We start from the raw sequence: 18,125 nt of genomic DNA, 5'->3' as shown, positions 1-18,125 counted from the left end.
AAATTACACACTTGCTAATTAGTCAGGAAGGCAGGCAAAGCCACAGATGCCTGCAGGGGAGAGAGGCTGATGGGGACAGGAGTTGGGAGGGTGGGGGCGAGGAAGTCAGCTTTCTCAGAACAGATTCAAGATTCAGGAACGGTAAAATAGCTGGTTGCCGCTACCAGCTCTAACTATACAAATGGTTCTGCTTGTGCTCGTGAGGTGTTGGCAACTATGTTGTCCCACTTTTTGGAACTTCTGTGTTGAAAAATTATAAGCAACTATAGTGCAAACGGGTAATTGTGTGATGAACTAACAACAAAACTGAGTGCAAAGAACTGGATATGAGGAGTTAAGCCCCCCTTAATGCTGATATTTCCCAATTCATGAGGACTTGACTTTGCAATCTTAATGCTCTGGGGGTAAATTCTTATGTAATATTTGCGTAAAGAGTGTGTACATTCTTTAAGATCAGTTCTGCAGTGCTTTTCAACACAACTTACTTATCAGATAAGCCAGACCTTTCTCATCGTGTGTGGTTCAGCACTGGAAATGTTCTGTCACTGCAGGGACTATTTTCATAAACTAAAATAATCTGACTTGGAATGCCTAATGTTGTTGTTTATGTGTAATGTACAATCTTGTCTGAAATATTATGTACAAAAATATGTGAAAGTTTTAACTACCAGTGTAAATTATCATAATGTAACGTACAGTAAATTCCTCATGCTTTGCTTTTTGAGTGCAAACTCCTGAAATAGGGGAGCACATTCTGCAGCTTATAGTTATTTAGCCAACTTATGGATGCTTTAAATTACAGCTGCTTGCTGAGTCCAAGTATTCCTGCGTGGTTATGTAATACATTCCATTAATTTTCAGGAGATAGAAGAAAACATGTCTGTGCTTGTAGCTTCCTTTTTTCCTCTACTTTAATTGTAAATGTAACTAACTTACTGGATTAGCAGTTGTATGTCAGTATGCCTTCTGTAAAGGTAAAGGTCTCGGTCTCTGTTTTTCAGGTTCTAGATTGCTGTATGTGCTTAGTTTGCCTATCTCAGGTACTGTTCTGTTGTTTCCCCTGTAGTGAGAGTGTTCTCCAATTAACTGTTTGAAGACTTAAGAAAAGTGTTAGATGGATGTTGCTATTTCAGTATAAGTATCTTGCTCCCAAAGTTGCTTGTGGCAAGTAATTAACCAAAAATTTTGAATATTTTTCCTTTAATTTAAAGGAAGCTTCTGTGCTGTTCTAAAAGAGTTAGTGGCTGACTTGACTGTCCCAGATAGCCAGATCGATGCCTCTACATTCTTGCTTCCAGCCCTTTGTCATGAGAACGATCTCCTTTTACTTGGTCCCTTACTGCTGCAGGAGACTGACCACAGATTTATCGAAGAGCAGGTACTTTTTGATCTAGTATAATGGTGGTATTCTATTTTCATACAGTTCTAGTTATTTGAGTCAGTGCTGGTTTTGACTTGGTCAAAAATATGGCTATCCCTTTTTTGCCTTCTTACAGCTCCTTTTAGGTAACAGCATAGCTGGTGGCAGCCTGGAGTATGACCCTTACTCAATTTATGAGAAAGTTGCAAAAGGTGATTCAGTACCTAAACCACTACCTCCTGTCTTCTCTGTTCTCCGTGCAGCAACTCGTCTTTTTGGAGTTACGTTTTCCCATGTAGCAGAATCTCACAGGTAAAGTAGTAACTTTAACTTCAGGAATTTGGGAGGTGCTAAAAGATGGTCACAGTGTTTGAGATTGAACACAGAAGAAAACAATTCTGGAAAAATAATGAATTATATAAGTGGATTCTGTAAACCATCTGAATAATATAGTTCAGACTAGCAAATTATTAGACTTTCTGTTTAAAGTTACTCACAATGAAAAGACACATCCAGTAAGCGGTTACTGTCATTATAATACATTCTGTTGACCAAGAAAAATAACATTTTGTTTCAATAGCCAGATCAAAGTAGAAGTTATTTTAAGAGATATTACACAATTGTTATAGTGCTTAATACAGAATTACTAAATGCCTTAGAACCAAAGAGGGACAAAAGGGGTAGGAAGCTGTAGTAAAATTTAACCTTTATCCTGCCTCATTCTTTATAAAAAATGGACGAGAAGAAACAAGTGTGTCTTAACACAGTTCTGTCAAGGTACAAGAATGCTTGAAAGGGATCACAGACTTCTCTTGGTTTTGTGTGTGTGTATGTCTCTTCCTACTGCAGACATGGCATTTTGGTTTGTTTCACATTTATAAGCACAGTGATTGCTGAGGCATGAAATTCCTCAAGATTTTTGCATGCTATTGCTTATTCTGTGTGCTGCTGGTAATTTTCTTGAATGCAGCATTAGAGCAAATCAATTATTTTTAAATTAAACAGTTTTATATTTTGAAAGGCAACTGTAGTTACACCTCAGATCATAATCATTATAGGTGGTGATGGTTTTGTAAATTCCTGTGAGCAATGAGTGCTTAGCGTGTGTCTCCTGAGTCTTCATGTCTTCACTCTTAGAATGCTTGGGATTTAGTGTAATCCTGAGGCAGCTCTTTGTATATGAGCATACCTGCCAATAAAATTGCCACATGCTTTATGATACGTTCTTCTGACTTGCATTTCCTTCCTTATTCTGTCTTCACTGATTGCTTTTTTTTTTTTGGATTTTTTTTTTTCCGCTTCTCTGGGCTTTTTGCCCCTTCTGTCACCAGAGTTCTGGTTGGTTTTGTTCACTTGTTTCTCAAGACCTGAACTAATTGCTGCAGATAATTACATTTTCCTTTTCCTTTTCTTTTCCCTCCTCCTTTCTCAATTGTAAGCCAAAATGCATCATTCCCATACGCAGTTCCTTTTAATAACATCTGTGTAATGTTACTTAGATATAAGTGATTTTCTGTGAATACGTATGGTATGAGGAAACAAAGGCAGAAAGTTCATGTTCATAGAGTAACTACCTAATTAATATGGAATACAAATTTTTTTGTAGTAGACAGGGATGCCATTTGAAGGAAAATGCTCAAGAGTTAGGGTAACAGATTTGTTCCACCTCTGTTTTTATAATATATAGGCTTTGTTATGTGTTTTAAAATAAAACTAAAAAGCTTGATTTGTTTCATTAATTTTTAATTCAGTGGTTTCTTTTCTGTTTTTGTTTAAGGCTCCAGGTGTTAGAACAGTTGTTGAATTCCATAAAGCAAACAAAAGGATCAAGGCAACAAATAGTACAACTAAATGTTGTGTCAGCCTTTTCTACTTCCTTAAAGGTAAATCTCCTTTGTTTCTCTCCTTTGTTTCTCTCCTTTGTTTCTCTCCTTTGTTTCTCTCCTTTGTTTCTCTCCTTTGTTTCTCTCCTTTGTTTCTCTCCTTTGTTTCTCTCCTTTGTTTCTCTCCTTTGTTTCTCTCCTTTGTTTCTCTCCTTTGTTTGTCTGTTACTAAAACATGGCATCTGTTGGTTCAAATGTGTCTACACAGAAGTTTTTATTTTGATTAACAGTCAAGGTGAAGATCAGTTCTGTTTTCTATGATATTATATTTTTTGTGATGTCACACAAGTGTTAAAGAGTCACAGTTTAATTTTTCCCTTTTTTTTAATATTAAAGGATTAGGGAAACTCTTTCTAGTACACTGTAGTATACTAGCATCTCGCCCCAGGAGAGGGGTCAGCAGAACTGCCACCTTGGACTTGTGGGGGGCAGACTTTGGCCTGTTTAGGAGCCTGGTTGACAGAGTCCCTTGGGAGGCAGTCCTGAAGGGCAAAGAGGTCCAGGAAGGCTGGACACTCTTCAAGAAGGAGCTCTTAAAGACGCAGGAGCAGGCTGTCCCCATGTGCCAAAAGACGAGCCAGCGGGCAAGAAGCCCGGCCTGGCTGAACAGAGAGCTTTGGCTGGAACTTGGGAAAAAAGGAGAGTTTATGACCTTTGGAAGAAGGGGCAGGCCACTCAGGAGGACCACAAGGATGTTGTGAGGTTATGCAGGGAGAAAATTAGAAGGGCCAAAGGCCAGCTAGAACTTAATTTGGCTACTGCCATAAAAGACAGTAAAAAATCTTTCTGTAAATATATTAGCCACAAAAGGAGGGCTAAGGAGAATCTCCACCCTTTATTGGATGCGGGGGGAAACATAGTGACAAAGGATGAGGAAAAGGTTGGGGTACTTAATGCCTTCTTTGCCTCAGTCTTTAGTAGTAAGACCAGTTGTTCTCAGGGTACCCAGCCCTCTGAGCTGGAAGACAGGGATGGGGAGCAGAATGAAGCCCCCATAATCTAAGGGGAGACAGTTAGTAACGTGCTATGCCACTTAGACACACACAAGTCTATGGGGCCAGATGGGATCCACCCAAGGGTACTGAGAGAGCTGGCGGAAGTGCTCACCAAGCCACTTTCCATCATTTACCAGCAGTCCTGAGGTCACAGTTGACTGGAAATTAACAAATGTGACGCCCATCTACAAGAAGGGCTGGAAGGAGGATCCAGGGAACTACAGACCTGTCAGTCTGACCTCAGTGCCAGGGAAGGTTATAGAGCAGATCATCTTGAGTGCCATCACGTGGCACGTACAGGACCACCAGGCAATCAGGCCCAGTCAGCATGGGTTTATGGAAGGCAGGTCCTGCTTGACTAACCTGATCTCCTTCTATGACAAGGTGACCCGCTTAGTGGATGAGGCAAAGGTTGTGGATGTTGTCTACCTAGATTTTAGTAAAGCCTTTGACACTGCTTCCCATAGCATTCTCCTGGAGAAACTGGCTGCTCATGGCTTGGATGGGCGTACGCTCCACTGGTTAAAAAATTGGCTGGATCGCCGGGCCCAAAGAGTTGTGGTGAATGGAGTTAAATCCAGCTGGCAGCTCGTCACAAGTGGTGTTCCCCAGGGCTCACTGTTAGGGCCAATTCTGTTTAATATCTTTATCAATGATCTGGATGAGGGGATCGAGTGAACCCTCAATAAATTCACAGACGACACCAAGTTGGGCGGGAGTGTTGATTTGCTTGAGGGTAGGAAGGCTCTGCAGAGGGATCTGGACAGGCTGGATCAATGGGCCAAGGCCAATTGTATGAGATTCAACAGGGCCAAGTGCTGGGCCCTGCACTTGGGGCACAACAACCCCATGCACCGCTACAGGCTTGGGGAAGAGTGGCTGGAAAGCTGCCTGGCGGAAAAGGACCTGGGGGTGTTGATTGATGGCCGGCTGAATATGAGCCAGCAGTGTGCCCAGGTGGCCAAAAAGGCCAACAGCATCCTGGCTTGTATCAGAAATAGTGTGGCCAGCAGGACTAGGGAAATGATCGTCCCTCTGTGCTCGGCATTGGTGAGGCCGCACCTTGAATACTGTGTTCAGTTGTGGGCCCCTCAGTACAAGAAAGACATTGAGGTGTTGGAATGAGTCCAGAGAAGGGCAGCGAAGCTGGTGAAGGGTCTAGAGCACAAGTCTTATGAGGAGCGGCTGAGGGAACTGGGGTTGTTTAGCCTGGAGAAAAGGAGGCTGAGGGGAGACCTTATTGCTCTCTACAACTACCTGAAAGGAGGTTGTAGCGAGGTGGGTGTCGTTCTCTTCTCCCAAGTAACAAGCGATAAGGACAAGAGGAAATGGCCTGAAATTGTGCCAGGGGAGGTTTAGATTGGATATCAGGAAAAATTTCTTCACTGAAAGGGTTGTCAAGCAGTGGAACAGGCTGCCCAGCAAAGTGGTGGTCACCATCCCTGGAGGTATTTAAAAGATGTGTAGATGTGGTGCTTAGGGACATGGCTTACTGGTGGACTTGGCAGTGTTAGGTTAATGGTTGGACTTGATGATCTTAAAGGTCTTTTCCAACCAAAACCATTCAATGATTCTATGATTCAAATAGGAGAGGGATGGAAAAATTCTGTTTGTATAATTTCTGTCTTTATCGCTCTCTCTTTCATATTTCTTACTGTATAAAAAAGTAATGACTGGTAAAATAAAGTACTCTCATAACCATCTGCCATTTGTTGCTTTTCCCTGGTGCTTTATTTGTATTTTCCTCTGTTCATGTGCAATTTTCATTCTTCCCTTCTTAGGCTTTCTTCAAACTAAGGCAAAGCATTTTCAGAATACGCAAGACCTTTCATTGTACAGTATTTGTATTTGGGGCATATTTAATATGCCATCCAGATAACTGCAGTAGCTTTTGCTCATACTTTTTTTTTCAACTGGGATTTTTCTTTGTGTCATTATTCTGGTTTCACTGTTTTTTTTTCTTGATATTATTTCCTGAATTTTATGGTAGTGCGTTGGTTTATTGTGTTCTACTGCTATCTATCCAGTATTTCTTAAAATCAGAATGTTGATATTATAATGTTACGCTGTGATGTACACTTACCTGGAATCAGACTTCTGGATCAAGGACTGCTTCTTCCGAGCTCAAGATCAGAGCATCCCAACAAGTAGGAAGTCAAGGAAGGGTACCAGGAGACCTGCATGGTTAAACAGGGAACTGCTGGGCAAACTCAAGTGGAAGAAGAGGGTGTACAGATCATGGAAGGAGGGGCTGGCCACTTGGGAGGAATATAAGTCTGTTGTCAGAGGATGGAGGGAGGCAATTAGGAAAGCTAAGGCCTCCTTGGAATTAAACCTTGCAAGAGAGGTCAAGGACAACAGAAAGGGCTTCTTCAAATACATTGCAGGTAAAGCCAACACTAGAGGCAATGTAGGCCCACTGATGAATGAGGTGGGGGTCCTGGAGACAGAGGATAAAAAGAAGGCGGAGTTACTGAATACCTTCTTTGCCTCTGTCTATACTGCTGGAGGCTGTCCTGAGGAGCCCCGGACCCCTGAGGCCCCAGAAGAAGTCAGGATAGAGGAGGAATCTGTCTTGGTAGATAAGGGCTGGGTCAGGGACCAATTAAACAATCTGGACGTCCATAAATCCATGGGCCCTGATGGGATGCACCCGCGGGTGCTGAGGGAGCTGGCAGAAGTCATTGCTAGGCCACTCTCCATCATCTTTGTTAAGTCGTGGGCAACGGGAGAGGTGCCTGAGGACTGGAGGAAAGCGAATGTCACCCCAGTCTTCAAAAAGGGCAAGAAGGAGGACCCGGGTAACTAGAGACCGGTCAGCCTCACCTCCATCCCCGGAAAGGTGATGGAACAACTTGTTCTTGATGCTGTCTCTAGGCACATCAAGGATAGGGGGATCATTAGGGGCACTCAACATGGCTTCACCAAGGGGAAGTCTTGCTCAACCAACTTGATAGCCTTTTATGAGGATGTAACCCGGTGGATAGATGGTGGTAGAGCTGTGGATGTGGTCTATCTCGATTTCAGTAAAGCGTTTGACACGGTCTCCCACAGCATCCTTGCAGCTAAACTGAGGAAGTGTGGTCTAGATGATCGGTTAGTGAGGTGGATTGTGAACTGGCTGAAGGAAAGAAGCCAGAGAGTGGTGGTCAATGGGACAGAGTCCAGTTGGAGGCCTGTGTCTAGAGGAGTCCCTCAAGGGTCGGTACTGGGACCAGTTCTATTCAATATATTCATTAATGACTTGGATGAGGGATTAGAGTGCACTGTCAACAAGTTCGCTGATGATACAAAACTTGGAGGAGCGGCTGACGCGCCGGAAGGCTGCGCAGCCATTCAGAGAGACCTGGACAGGCTGGAGAGTTGGGCAGGGAGAAATTTAATGAAATATAACAAGGGCAAGTGTAGAGTCCTGCGTCTGGGCAAGAATAACCCCATGTATGAGTACAAGTTGGGGGCAGACCTGTTGGAGACCAGCGTAGGGGAAAGGGACCTGGGGGTCCTAGTGGACAGCAGAATGACCATGAGCCAGCAGTGTGCCCTTGTGCCAAGAAGGCCAATGGCATCCTGGGGTGTATTAGAAGGGGTGTGGTTAGCAGGTCGAGAGAGGTTCTCCTCCCCCTCTACTCTGCCCTGGTGAGGCCGCATCTGGAGTATTGTGTCCAGTTCTGGGCCCCTCAGTTCAAGAAGGACAGGGAACTGCTAGAGAGAGTCCAGCGCAGAGCCACGAAGATGATTAAGGGGGTGGAACATCTCCCTTATGAGGAGAGGCTGAGGGAGCTGTGTCTCTTTAGCTTAGAGAAGAAGAGACTGAGGGGTGACCTCATTAATGTTTATAAATATGTGAAGGGCAAGTGTCATGAGGATGGAGCCAGGCTCTTCTCAGTGACATCCCTTGACAGGACAAGGGGCAATGGGTGCAAGCTGGAACACAGGAGGTTCCACATAAATATGAGGAAAAACTTCTTTACGGTGAGGGTAACCGAACACTGGAACAGGCTGCCCAGAGAGGTTGTGGAGTCTCCTTCTCTGGAGACATTCAAAACCCACCTGGACGCGTTCCTGTGTGACATGATCTAGGTAATCCTGCTCCGGCAGGGGGATTGGACTAGATGATCTTTCGAGGTCCCTTCCAATCCCTAACATTCTGTGATTCTGTGATTCTGTGATCTCAAAACAGCAAATAAAAATAGAGGAATTCCTCAGATAAAAGGGGAAGAAAATAAAATTCATTCTGCAGGTCTTGTAATTTTTGCATGACTGACAGAAAAACACATTCTGATTACTGTACTGTCTTGCGATTTAATATATTTAATATCTATTTTTAGCACTTGGCTAACTGCAAGGGAAGTTTAGGTCCAGAAGAAGTTCGAAGGTGTGCCCTGACATTGGTAATGGGTGCCTTGGAAAGCAATAATCCACTCCTAAGATGTGCTGCTGCAGAGTGTTTGGCCAGATTAGCACGGGTGGTTTCTGACAGTGCCTTCACTGCTGGATTAGCTCAAGTCAGTTTTGACAAGTAAGTTCAAAAAAAGTGTGGTATGTTACTGGTTGAGTTTATAAAAATGTTTGAGAAATCTGCCTGGTCCCTATTATGATTATTTTTAAAAGCTGGTTTCCTTCATGAATTTGATGTCACTTGAGAAATTAACAGGAAAAAGCACTGCCTGACTTCTGCATGTATTTCTTAGTTTTTCTGATCTTTAAGAAGATTGTCTAAGTAAGCATATAGACTTTCAAATAAATTGGCTGCTGTTCTAGCAACACCATTTAAGTATATCTACAATATTTTTGTAGTTCCTTCAGATAAGAGATGGTAAATGAATGTAGAATTTTGGCAATAAACAGTGTCTAATGAAATATTTTGCTGATTATATACTAGAAATTCCATTTGTAGATGTGCTTATTACACAGTGTTAGTCTTGGTGATTACACTAACAGCTTTCTTTCCTTATAATTAATAGGCTAAAATCTGCTAGGGATGTGGTATCAAGAACAGGTCATTCTTTGGCTCTGGGATGTCTGTATAGGTACCTCGGAGGAATAGGTTCTACTCAGCACCTGAATGCATGTGTTGGAATCCTTTATACTTTATCTCAGGACAGTACTTCCCCTGATGTACAGGTACTTGTCACTTATCTGAAAATGTTATATTACAAATTAACTGATTTATATTCTGGAATATAAGTTTTTTCTTTTAAGAATAACACTTCACAACCTCTTAGGCATACCTCACAGATGATGGCTGGAGCAGCAAAGGCAATTAAAATCATAGCCCCTGCTCGAAATCCACCTTCCAAGCAAGAACTATGATGAGATATGGGAGGTTCTTGTTTAATGATCAATGAGGCTTATAAGGGGAAGATATGCTGGCTTCAAAACCAATATCTAATGTTTTGGGAATTGATTCATTTCACATTCACCTATATCATGACCTTGACTAGACAGTACCTATGTTTTTTTGTTTGTGTCAGTTTGCGTCTCTGCTACGATGTTTACCTCACAGCGTTTTTTGTTGAAGGGTTATGTAGTAAATAGCAGGGATTTGTAGTCTGAATGCTGTAGAACTTGGTCAGTATCCTTCCTCGAATAAGGCAAGATGTTTTGAAGACTAATTCAAATTATTTCTCTGTGGCTAAAACTGTTACCTATCAGAATAGCTTTAAGAGATATTGAGTATATTCCATGTAATTGTCTAAATCTCAGCTCAAGAATTTTTCTCAGCTTTATCTACAATATCTGTACACCAGAACTATAGAGAAGAACTATATATTGAAGTGAAACAGATGTGGCTATTGGTGCAATGTAACTGAGACTAAAACAATATGTTGTTTCAGCAACTCTGTTGTAGTATTTTTCATAATTCTCTTGTTCTTGCACATGGAACTATAAGAAATTTTACAAAGAGTAGAATGTATTTGAGGAATAATAATCACTATTAAATTAATTTACTATTAGATTGTTTTTTTTAATTAACAGTGACAAATTTAGAATGGTTCTTTCATTGCAGAACATACAGTTCCTTGTAAAATATTCAGAATTACTTATTAAGCATCAGGTTCTTAAAGTTTCTTTCTATAACCCATCCATTTGTCCCTTTGGAACCTAAAAGTGCAACTTTTATTACACTTAATTACTGAATTTCACTTGAACAATCAAATTTTAAAAAGGTCTTATGTTTATTCTATCATAAAGACATTACATGACTGCTTCTCTTATTTTACAGGCATGGGCACTGCACTCTCTGTCACTGATAGTAGATTTAGCTGGCCCCTTGTACCATGTGCATGTGGAACCTACCTTATCTCTTGTTCTCATGTTGTTGTTGACTGTGCCTCCTGCTTACGCTGAAGTTCACCAAAGCCTTGGTCGCTGTTTAAATGCACTTATTACCACACTGGGCCCTGAGTTGCAAGGTATGCAATATACAGTAGTGTCAGCTTTGTTTGGTTTAGCAACAAAGTTGCTAAACATTGTATGAATGTGTAATTCAAATTTTATCAACAAATAAGTGCATGCTAAGTTTTTTTCCTTGTTGTAAGACAGTATTTCACAGGCCATGAGTTTATGCAATCAAGATGATATGTCTACTAGTTTTCCAAAAATAGTATCTCTTTTTGACATCTTTTCCTTTGTTTGAACTGTTTCTCCAAGCCTTGCCTTGGAGATGTAAGAAATGTAAGAAAATTCTTACATTTAGCATGAAAACAGAAGGTATTCATATTTCAAGAGTTAGGAGCCACTCTATGTCCTAGTTATGATGCAGACATTTAAAATTTGCATCTAAATCAACTTTTAGATACCTGGACACTGAAATTTCCACAGAACAATGGGACTGTTACTCATTGACATCAGAGAATAACACAGATATAGAAAGAATCCTTCATGAGGATGAGTGTTATGGGTGGCTTGGGAAAAAGATAGATTTCGTGTTTTGGAAGAAAAAAAAAGTTGATGTTTTAAAAACAAAAACCTTTTTTCTTTCGAATATAGGCAGCAGTACGACAGTTTCAGGTTTAAGAACTTCCTGTCTTCTGGGCTGTGCAGTGATGCAGGATAATCCTGACTGCCTTGTTCAGGCTCAAGCCATCTCTTGCCTTCAGCAGCTTCACATGTTTGCTCCTCGACATGTCAACTTGTCCAACCTTGTAAGCTGCCTGTGTGTGAGTATACGTTTACTGGTCTATATCCTTGTATTTTAACACGTTTTGTTCAGAAACACTTAAAAAATGCAGATGCTTCTTTACCCTGAGAAACTGATCATTATGTAGGTGTGAGGTGTTTCATATCCTCCTACAGGCAGGTATTCTCTACTTTTTCCGTTTTTCCCACAGTTTCTGCTTCCCCTTTACAAGATGAGCATATTCTATAGAAATCTCGGCCTTCTGAACTACTTGCAAGTGCATTCTGCTGCTCTTATTAAGGCCAGTTGTCTGGCAGGATATATCATTCATTACAACTTCGTGCTGGATTTTTACCAGCTATTTTATGTGGGCCCGTATTTTTCCTCTGCTGCTCTTTATGTCTTAGGTGAAGGATTGATTAAAAAAAATTTGTGTGTACTGATTACTGAGAATTGGTTTCTTTGTGGGTGTTTTTTTCATGATGGTGAAAAATTGTAGATTTCTCTATTTTGTCATTTCTGTAGCACTAATGCTTCAGTGTACTGACTTCTTGGCAGTCAGTATAAAAATTTCTGACACTTACATAAGTAATAGTCATAGAATAATAGAATCATAGAATGTTAGGGGTTGGAAGGGACCTCTGGAGATCGGAGTCCAACCCCTCTGCCAGAGCAGGACCAATCTAGGGCAGGTTACGCAGGAACGCATCCAGACGGGTCTTGAAAGTCTCCAGAGAAGGAGACTCCACAACCTCTCTGGGGAGCCTGTTCCAGTGCTCTGTAACCCTTACAGTAAAGAAGTTCTTCCTCATGTTGAGGTTGAACTTCCTGTGCTCTAGCTTGCATCCATTGCCCCTTGTCCTATTGCAGGGCACAAGTGAAAAGAGGTTGCCCCTTTCCTCTTGACACCCAGCCCTCATATATTTATACACATTAATCAGATCCCCTCTTAGTCTTCTCTTCTCCAGACTAAAAAGCCCCAGGTCTCTCAACCTTTCCTCATAAGGCAGGTGTTCCAGTCCCTTAATCATCCTCATAGCCCTCCGTTGGACTCTCTCCAGTAGATCTCTGTCCCTCTTGAACTGGGGAGCCCAGAACTGAACGGAATACTCCAGGTGAGGTCTCACCAGGGTAGAGTAGAGGGGGAGGAGAACCTCAAACTAGGTCTTTGGAAAAAATAAACAAAACTCTTTTTCAGCCCTATTTGACGAAGAGGTGGGCATTTTTGTTTGTTTTCTGGGGGTTTTTTTGTTTGTTTGTTTTTTTTCCCCAAAGTCTCTGTCTTTCAGTAGCTGCTGTTCTGAAGCACTTAGTTGTATGAACAAAGCAAAAATAATTTTCTGGTAGTTATTAGCCTTGGTGGGTATTCAGGGGCTAGCTAGGGATTTTGGGGAGGGGGGGTGGTTTTTGTGGTTTTTTTTTTTTCTTTTTTTTTTTTTTAATAAGACTGTCCAGTCTCCCTGTAAATCAGAGAGAAAGAAAAAACCACAGACAATAAAGTACGGTGGGTTTTTTTTAATCTCTCTTGTCTACCTTAACACAGTTCTTATTCATATCTTCCCCTGGATGGCACTTATATATCAATAGTAACCATATATTGATTTTGTATAAAGTTTAGATTCTTTCCATTTCTCTTTATTCAGTTTGACTAGAAACATGATTGTGGGAGGATTGAAGGAAAAGCTCTTTCAGCCCCACATTGTGTTACTAGTTGCAGAAGAATTGGAACTCATCTGAAGTGTTATTTCTTTTAACATACCAGCTATGATTTTCTCTTCTCTGGATAAATCACAGTTTTTCTTACATTGATAAAATCACAACAAATCATGTAAGTCACTGTCTTGCTCAGAGGATGTATTAGCATTTGGGGTCATATATAAGTCCATATACAGTCTGCTTCCATGTACAGTATGATCTCTCTAACTAATAGCAAGTACCTCCTAATAAAGAGAATATCGTGATAAAGTTGTCTTGTCTATATGGTGTTACTGATTTTTATTGTTTTTACAAATTGTCTCAAAGTACTTCATACAGTACTTTATGAACTTTATAACAATAATTAAAATACTCAATTAAGAAGAAGCGTGGTTCATGGCTTGAATGTGTGTGTTCGTGCATCTGTTCACATGTGCGTGTTCACCTCTACCCCAGAAATTATTGTGAGCTTCACGGGGGAGCTATGGCCAATGTTGCTGATACTGACAATTCAGTAGACGTCAATACGTCACTCAAGTGTCATAAAGAAGGTTTGAGTGTGTGCTTTGCAGGTCTCTGAGAAGATCATTGCACAAGCAGACTTCTGCATTTATAAAACTCGCCATCCATCTGCATAGTTTCCACCCACTAAATCACCATCTTGCTAGGGAAGCAGAATAAACTATTGAACTGGACCTGAAATCTGCTCTTGATTCTGTTGTTGCCTTGCAAGGTGACTCTCAGCAAGTCATTCTCCATGAGTTTAAATTTCTTCAAGTGGAGAGCAAGGTGTGACTGTCCTTTGCAACGCATTTTGAAGTCTTAAGGGGAAGTAGAGTATAAAAGCTGGGCTCTAGATATGGTGGATATTCACCACTGCTTGCTTTATTTAAGGCAGAAAAACAGGAGAGGCAAAGAATCTGTAGTCAGATAAGTGATCTTTTTACCCTTTTATCCATGGAAACATGAATTTTCACTCATAAAATCTTGAAAACAAATGTGCAAAGAATTTTTTTTTGTAACATTTGAACCAACTACCCTCTCTACTCTTTTTCCCCAAGGTTTCCAGAAAATTTGTCTTTTCAAACTTGCCTTTTTAAAAATCTGAAATAGACTTTTCTTTTTCTTTGTTTCTTTCGTCTTTTGTCTCCTTCCTCCTTCCTTTTTTCTTTTTTTTTTTTTTAATTTTTTAAAAAATTTTTTTCTTCTTTCTATAAAAATGTAGCATTAGGTATGCCAACACAATTATGCAGCTGCAAGCTGTCTTCTCCATCTGTCTTCCCACCCCCTAGAGCATGATGTGGTTCAGGTCCCCGAAGTATTTAGACTGTTCAGTTTGTGACTATGCTAGTACTAACAAAACACGACTCAGGCAATGGATACACAGCTTCACTGGCTCGATTTTTTTTTTTTGTGTGTGTGTACATGTGCCTGTCATTATCTAGCTTCCCTTTTTCCACTTCTGAAAGTATTCCTTGTTTGTCAATTGGATCTTTTTTCACAGGGCTTTGCATCTAACAGTGTAATGCTTATCCTGCCAGTTAAATTCTGGACTCCAGCAGAATAGAAATCATATGCTTTTAATCATGTCTAACATTAGCTCTAAAGATGACTTCTGTGAGCACAGACTTCTAAAGAGCTTATCTGTGTAAGCTTATGATGTAGTGAACACCAGTTTTCAGCTGCAAGACATTAAAGATATTTTGAAACACAATAAGCATACAGTGTCAATAACTATGCTGTGCTGTTGTCTTGGTAGTTTAGGTACTAATTTTAGGGGCAGCTGGCTTGCAATTTAAGTGTGTTCAGTGTTAGATATAAGATAAATAAACTAAGCAAGTTAGGGTTTTGGCATGTTTGAGATAAGATTCTGGATTTTAATATATGCTGAATTTACATGTAATGATCTCCTTGTGTGATTGATATCACTGTGATATCTGTATTTTGGTTTTGTCATGACTGGTTTGTCATTTGTTTTTGTGCAGGAAATCTTGTTGGATAATTCTGTGTTGGTAGGTCCCTGTGCCTTGTTAATCCTAAACTTTTGCAGTTTGCAGTGGTGTTTCTTATTTCATCTTTATCTTTTCCGTTTAACCATTTTAATGTAATTTCATTTAAGCATGTCAAGTGACATTTGAATTGTCATCCTAACCAGACCCTTCCTAACTTTCTGCAGATGGCAGACACATTTCATTTATGTGCTTAGTGAGGCGTAATTTTGTTTTTAACATGTTAAGCACAGAAAGGGAACTGTTTGTTCATTTAAGTTTGTATGTGATGCTTGCATTTTGTGTTTGTTATTTAGTCCTGTCCCCTGCTTAGAATGTGGGAGAATGAGAGAGATGAACAATGTGCATCTTGCATAATTCAGTAGCCTGAACTGAATCCTCTGTTTTTTCCCTATTAAAAATGAGCATGCAACTTATGCATGTCCAACTTGCAGTAGAATGTATAACCTGCTTGCATAAATGTTGCATTAAAAGCCTCACTTGTTTTTAAAGTTTCAATTAAAGTATCTTGCAAACATACTTACTGAGTCAGTTTTCTGTTCTTTAAGAAGAATCAGGCAGAGAGAAAATCTTTATGTGTATTAAATATGTAATTTTAATTACTGTAGATTCATGTGCATGCATAGAAATTTGGAAGACAAAGCTTAGTTCTGTTAATGTAACGAAGTTGAAATTCTGTATCACTTATTACTTTTTGTCCTTAGGTTGTGTTTTTAACTGTATGTTAACTAATATATATTAGTCATTTTGACCAAAATATATTGACCTGTTGTTGACAAATGACCTTACTGCAAGGTTCCCCTGCAGCAGACACTCAGCTCTGTCTGTTTTAATGGTGGTGACAGCTAAGGATACACTATTGCTTAGTTGTAGAGAATAACTTTTTTGATGATAACCTAACCTTAATTTAAAAGAAGCTACATAAATATTGGTGTAGCCATCTTGCCTGGCCACACAGCTGGTTCATTGTGTCTTTGAGATCCCCTTCAGAATGTTCTTAAAATTGAGAGCAAGCAAATAAAAATCAGAAAGCTCCACTCTAACAAAAAACTTGAAGATATGTCTTGCGTTTTTAAAGTGTTTTTCCTTGTTCCTGTAGTAATGAATCGGTTATCTTGTATTTTTCAGTATAAAAAATAAACACTGGCCTGGTGGTGTTAAAATATGGTGGTGCTATAAACTTCTTTGATAGAAACTGCTCAGGACAGCTGTCTTGTCTCAGTGTGATACATTCACCAGTAACTCTCATCCTTCCTCTCACCTTCTTTAAAACATCATTTAATGTAACCTGAGTATATAATATTTTTTGTGATGACATTGCAGCAGTGTTCTCTTTGCCCTTTCTTATAAACTTTTCATGCATGGAATTCAGATTTACTAAAGCCTGATTGACTGTCACATTGGTTACACTGGCATTTCTCTAGTTACATCTGAGGATGATTTGAGTAATTTTTTCTTGCACTGAGTTTTCAAGTCCATTATATATACCCTGTAGTCAAAGAATAGAGTTAATTGTTCACCAAGACCACTATTCAGCTGTTGTTGAAGTTGATGGGGGTCTTTCTACTGGTATTGATGGGGGTCTTTCTACTGGTATTGATGGGGGTCTTTCTACTGGTATTGATGTGTGCTGGATCCAGCCTCAAACCAGTCTTACAAGTTACCTTTGGAGAGAAAATGTTAAAAGTACTGATATGTTGAAAGATTTTGCAACTCCTGTAATCAATTTTATTTGGGGTTTAAAAAAAAAAAAAGCTGAGCAAAAATAGCGTCAATTACATGTTTACTGACTTCACAGATTTGTCATAACTCCAATTGTTCAGAAAATATCGGCCTCACTGAGGTATTGCTATAAAGGTTTGTAAGCCATCTTACTGTTTTTTCTTGCGTGTTTCAGGTGAATCTCTGTAGCTCATACTTATTATTGAGACGTGCAGTGGTAGCTTGCTTACTTCAACTTGTGCAAAGAGAAGCTGCTGAGGTATCAGAATATGCTGTTGCATTAGCTAAAGAGAGCAGAGAAGATTTTACTCCAGGTAATGTATTGAAGTTTTGAGATCAAAGAGCTTGACACATTGATAATGAATTTGAAACACACTCTACTATGAGTATGAAAACTTTGCCACGTCCTTGAAATCTTTAACTCAAAAAGGTTTTTGCTTCAGTTCTCTATTTAGCACCAAATTATGGAAGCATCCAAACCCTTTCTTAGTGATAAAATGAAGATCCTATTGCTTTTCCTATACTGTAGATAGTAAGGGTCACTAAATGAGAAAATGCAAGTGGAGTTCCAGAGAAACCTAAGCCTATCTAGCCAGTAGCTGTTGTAGTAACTACTTCATAGTCCTGCATTTTACATGCATATTCATAATTCTATTTTCCCACATAAATGTCGTCTTAAATTAAAAATCTGTCATTGAGGGAAAGTGTGTGAAGCCTGTTGAAAATTTCTGTTGACCTCTTTGGAGAACTAGTTAAGTAAGGATCAGCTGGGGTCCCTAGAATTTTTAGCTTCCTAAAGGTTTGGGTTTTTTTGCTAAAAGGTCTGAGAATGATCACTAGTTCATCCTCATGTGCCTTCCTCTGAGAGGACAATGGTAATAGATGATTTCACTGTGGATTTCAATTCAAGCTCATTTGGAAGTTTTCAGAAAAGATAGACTATAGCCATTTTGTAAAAATGCTGATTTTTAAAATTGGTAATATTGGATAAATAAAAATTGGTCATATTCATTTAACAAATTATTTCCATGTGTCTGTTTTTGAGCTTTGTAGGAGAAAAATTTTAACTTCCCTTTCAAGTTAAAACATTGTTTTAGAATTACCTTATGAGTCAGTGTGAAGAATCAGATGGCCAAAGATAATTTTTTCAGGAGCTCAGATGCTATGGTGATGGTAATGTGAAATTCAGGGTAGGATTCCTTTTTTTTTACCCTGGGGTAACTTTCTTCCTGTTGTTAGTACGTTTCTGTAAAAGTTCAAAGTTTGTTTTGATGATGATTTCGATATGGTGTTAAAGCAATTAATACTATTATTTCAAAAGTATTTCAGGGCTAGATA

The 18,125-nt window shown here is 39.7% G+C and overlaps 1 protein-coding gene across 6 annotated transcripts in view; it reads left to right on the top strand.

Annotated features, from left to right (window-relative positions):
- HEATR5A (HEAT repeat containing 5A) overlaps nt 1-18,125 on the top strand; it is a 72,175-nt gene that overhangs the window by 34,227 nt on the left and 19,823 nt on the right. For 4 of the 6 annotated variants that reach the window (XM_068398698.1, XM_068398694.1, XM_068398695.1 and 1 more), the window contains 9 exons: nt 1,212-1,378; nt 1,497-1,672; nt 3,138-3,243; nt 8,567-8,757; nt 9,203-9,362; nt 10,465-10,654; nt 11,232-11,401; nt 15,042-15,068; nt 16,963-17,101. In XM_068398698.1, the coding sequence (XP_068254799.1) occupies nt 1,212-1,378; nt 1,497-1,672; nt 3,138-3,243; nt 8,567-8,757; nt 9,203-9,362; nt 10,465-10,654; nt 11,232-11,401; nt 15,042-15,068; nt 16,963-17,101 (1,326 nt within the window). The remainder of the gene's footprint in view (nt 1-1,211; nt 1,379-1,496; nt 1,673-3,137; nt 3,244-8,566; nt 8,758-9,202; nt 9,363-10,464; nt 10,655-11,231; nt 11,402-15,041; nt 15,069-16,962; nt 17,102-18,125) is intronic. The other 2 variants (XM_068398697.1, XM_068398696.1) reach the window with 2 other exon arrangements.

Source organism: Nyctibius grandis, chromosome 4, assembly GCF_013368605.1.
Source record: "Nyctibius grandis isolate bNycGra1 chromosome 4, bNycGra1.pri, whole genome shotgun sequence".
Classification (NCBI taxonomy): Eukaryota; Metazoa; Chordata; class Aves; order Nyctibiiformes; family Nyctibiidae; genus Nyctibius; species Nyctibius grandis.
This window is presented reverse-complemented; position numbering and strand designations above follow the sequence as displayed.